The sequence below is a fragment of the Citrus sinensis genome, chromosome 3 (assembly GCF_022201045.2).
Source record: "Citrus sinensis cultivar Valencia sweet orange chromosome 3, DVS_A1.0, whole genome shotgun sequence".
Classification (NCBI taxonomy): domain Eukaryota; kingdom Viridiplantae; phylum Streptophyta; class Magnoliopsida; order Sapindales; family Rutaceae; genus Citrus; species Citrus sinensis.
Genome location: NC_068558.1, coordinates 42,351,823 through 42,353,998, shown reverse-complemented (window position 1 = coordinate 42,353,998; position 2,176 = coordinate 42,351,823). Strand labels below are relative to the sequence as shown.

Below are 2,176 nucleotides of genomic sequence, written 5' to 3'. Positions count from 1 at the left end.
CATGCTTAATGATCTTTCTAACCCACTAATGTGAAGTTATTGAGTTTTAACAAAATCAATTAAAGCCTAAAAAAAAGCTTAAAGCACGCAAAAAGCAGAACTTATTAAAGTACCAAAAACCCTTTTAAGCAAGCACTTGCTTGTTATTTTCTTGTTTTCACAACCAAAATCCCAATACCCATCTCTAGAATACTCCCACCCCCCCCCCCCCCCCCCCCCCCCACCAAAAAAAAAACAAAAAACAAAAGGAAACACAATGCATTCATCAATTATGTGAATTGTGAACTGTAAAGAAATTTCATTTCACATAATCACATATCCCCTTAATGGATTTTCACACAAAACCCTCATCATTATCACTCATCCTCTTCACAACACTTGTGATATTTGTTCATGCCAAAACAGATTCAGACATCACCAATTTAGTCTACAGAGGATGTGCCGAGCAAAAATTTCCAAACCCATCTGAGGTTTACACACAAAACCTCAACACCCTTTTGTCCTCTTTGGTTTCACGATCATCGCAAGAGACTTTTAACACCACAACTTCAGGCGATGACCAAACCAGCATCACAGGGCTCTACCAATGCAGAGGTGACTTAACAACCCCTCAGTGCTACACTTGTGTCAGCAAAATCCCAGACTTGGCTTACAAGCTATGTAGCAAGGCCGTGGCTGCAAGGGTTCAGCTCAGTGGGTGTTATCTTAAATATGAAGTTATTGGGTTTAGCCAAGTGCCCGAGACTGAGTTGCTGTACAAGATTTGTGGGTCAACTCAGGTGACTGGGGCTGCTGTGTTTGAGCAGAGAAGGAACACGGCGTTTAATATGGTGACTAATGGTGTCAAAAATAGTGCGGAGTTGTTTTACACTGGGACTTACGAGCACGTTTATATTTTAGGAGAGTGTGAGGGCGACATAGCAAGTGGGAATTGTGGTAATTGTGTTAAAACTGCTACTGAAAGAGCTAAGAATGAGTGTGATGACTCCATTTCAGCGCAGATTTATCTAAACAAATGCTTCATTAGCTACAGCTACTACCCGAACGGTGTCCCCAACCCCAACTCGTCTCTGTCATCAGGTAAAAACAAAACGAAAAGATAGAGAAGTATCTTTTTGCCAACCTTGTTTTCATAAATAAATCGCCAAATGAAATTATTAAAATGGTGTTATGCAAAATTAGTCAAAGCAAGATTTCACCTTTTGTTTTTTAATAATTTAATGGATGGGACTGCGACGTGCTTTGCTTATATAGGTAGCACAAGGCAGCATACACAGAAGACAGTGGCAATGGCAGTTGGAATAGTAGCAGCCGTGGGCTTTGTACTTGTGCTTTTGTTGTTTGTTAGGTCAGTGATGAAGAAGAAACGGACTGGTAAGTATGAGGGACACTAGTAATTGCCTTCTAAATGAAGATGATGATTGAACATTTCTTTTTAGCTGAAAATTACATGAACGTTGTGCAGAATATTATTGAGAGGATCAATCAGATTTGCTGTTTTAAGATCGCAAAGGTTTCTTAAATGGATGGATGGATGGATGGGTGTTTAATTTTGATAAAGTAATTCAATTATTAAAGACAGTAGAAAGAAAAGAAAAAAGAGTTGAGTATACAGTACTAACTTTAGCTTCAGTGCCATTTGTTTTTAGGCATGTATATCCACTGCCAAGTGCTAGTCGCTTGTTGTTTTAAGAGAGTTGGGTTCATTTCAACCACGTTTTCCTTTCTCTCTTTCTTTGTTTTACAACTGGCTTTATCAGTTGAATTGGTAGGAGAATGATACATAGATTTGTTTCTTTATCACTTTACACACAGTGACTCTGTCAATTAAAATAATGGATGATATAGTACTGGGAGTGTATCTACAACAAGGCAACACTACTACAGAAGCTTCCAATTAAAGCTAAGTAATAATCTGCACGCATACATATTCAAGCAAATTATTCAATCATTAAGAAATAATGCATATTCTATTTTTTAACAATAAAGCTAAGTCAATAATGCATATCCTTTTTTTTAAAAAAAAAAAACCATAAAACACAAGAATATCATCATTATTGCCCTTTTTTTTCGCCACTTTAGTTTGCTTCCTTCCATAAGCTACCGGCCAAGACTCAAAAAGATTTGACATTTCTTTATTTTAAGTTCAAACAACTTGTGAAAAAAACAAAAAGCT

The 2,176-nt window shown here is 37.2% G+C and overlaps 1 protein-coding gene across 2 annotated transcripts; it reads left to right on the top strand.

The window, feature by feature from the left end:
* Window positions 1-231: 231 nt before the first annotated feature.
* Window positions 232-1,500, top strand: LOC102614936 (plasmodesmata-located protein 2). 2 transcript variants are annotated; one of them, XM_006479383.4, is made up of 3 exons: window positions 232-1,080; window positions 1,255-1,374; window positions 1,466-1,500. In XM_006479383.4, the coding sequence occupies exons 1-3, from the start codon at window positions 327-329 to the stop codon at window positions 1,474-1,476; spliced, it is 885 nt and encodes a 294-aa protein (XP_006479446.2). In that variant the 5' UTR covers window positions 232-326; the 3' UTR covers window positions 1,477-1,500. The 2 variants fall into 2 exon arrangements, with proteins under 2 accessions (XP_006479446.2, XP_006479445.2); XM_006479382.4 differs by having other exon boundaries at window positions 1,255-1,500.
* The last annotated feature ends 676 nt before the right edge of the window (window positions 1,501-2,176 follow it).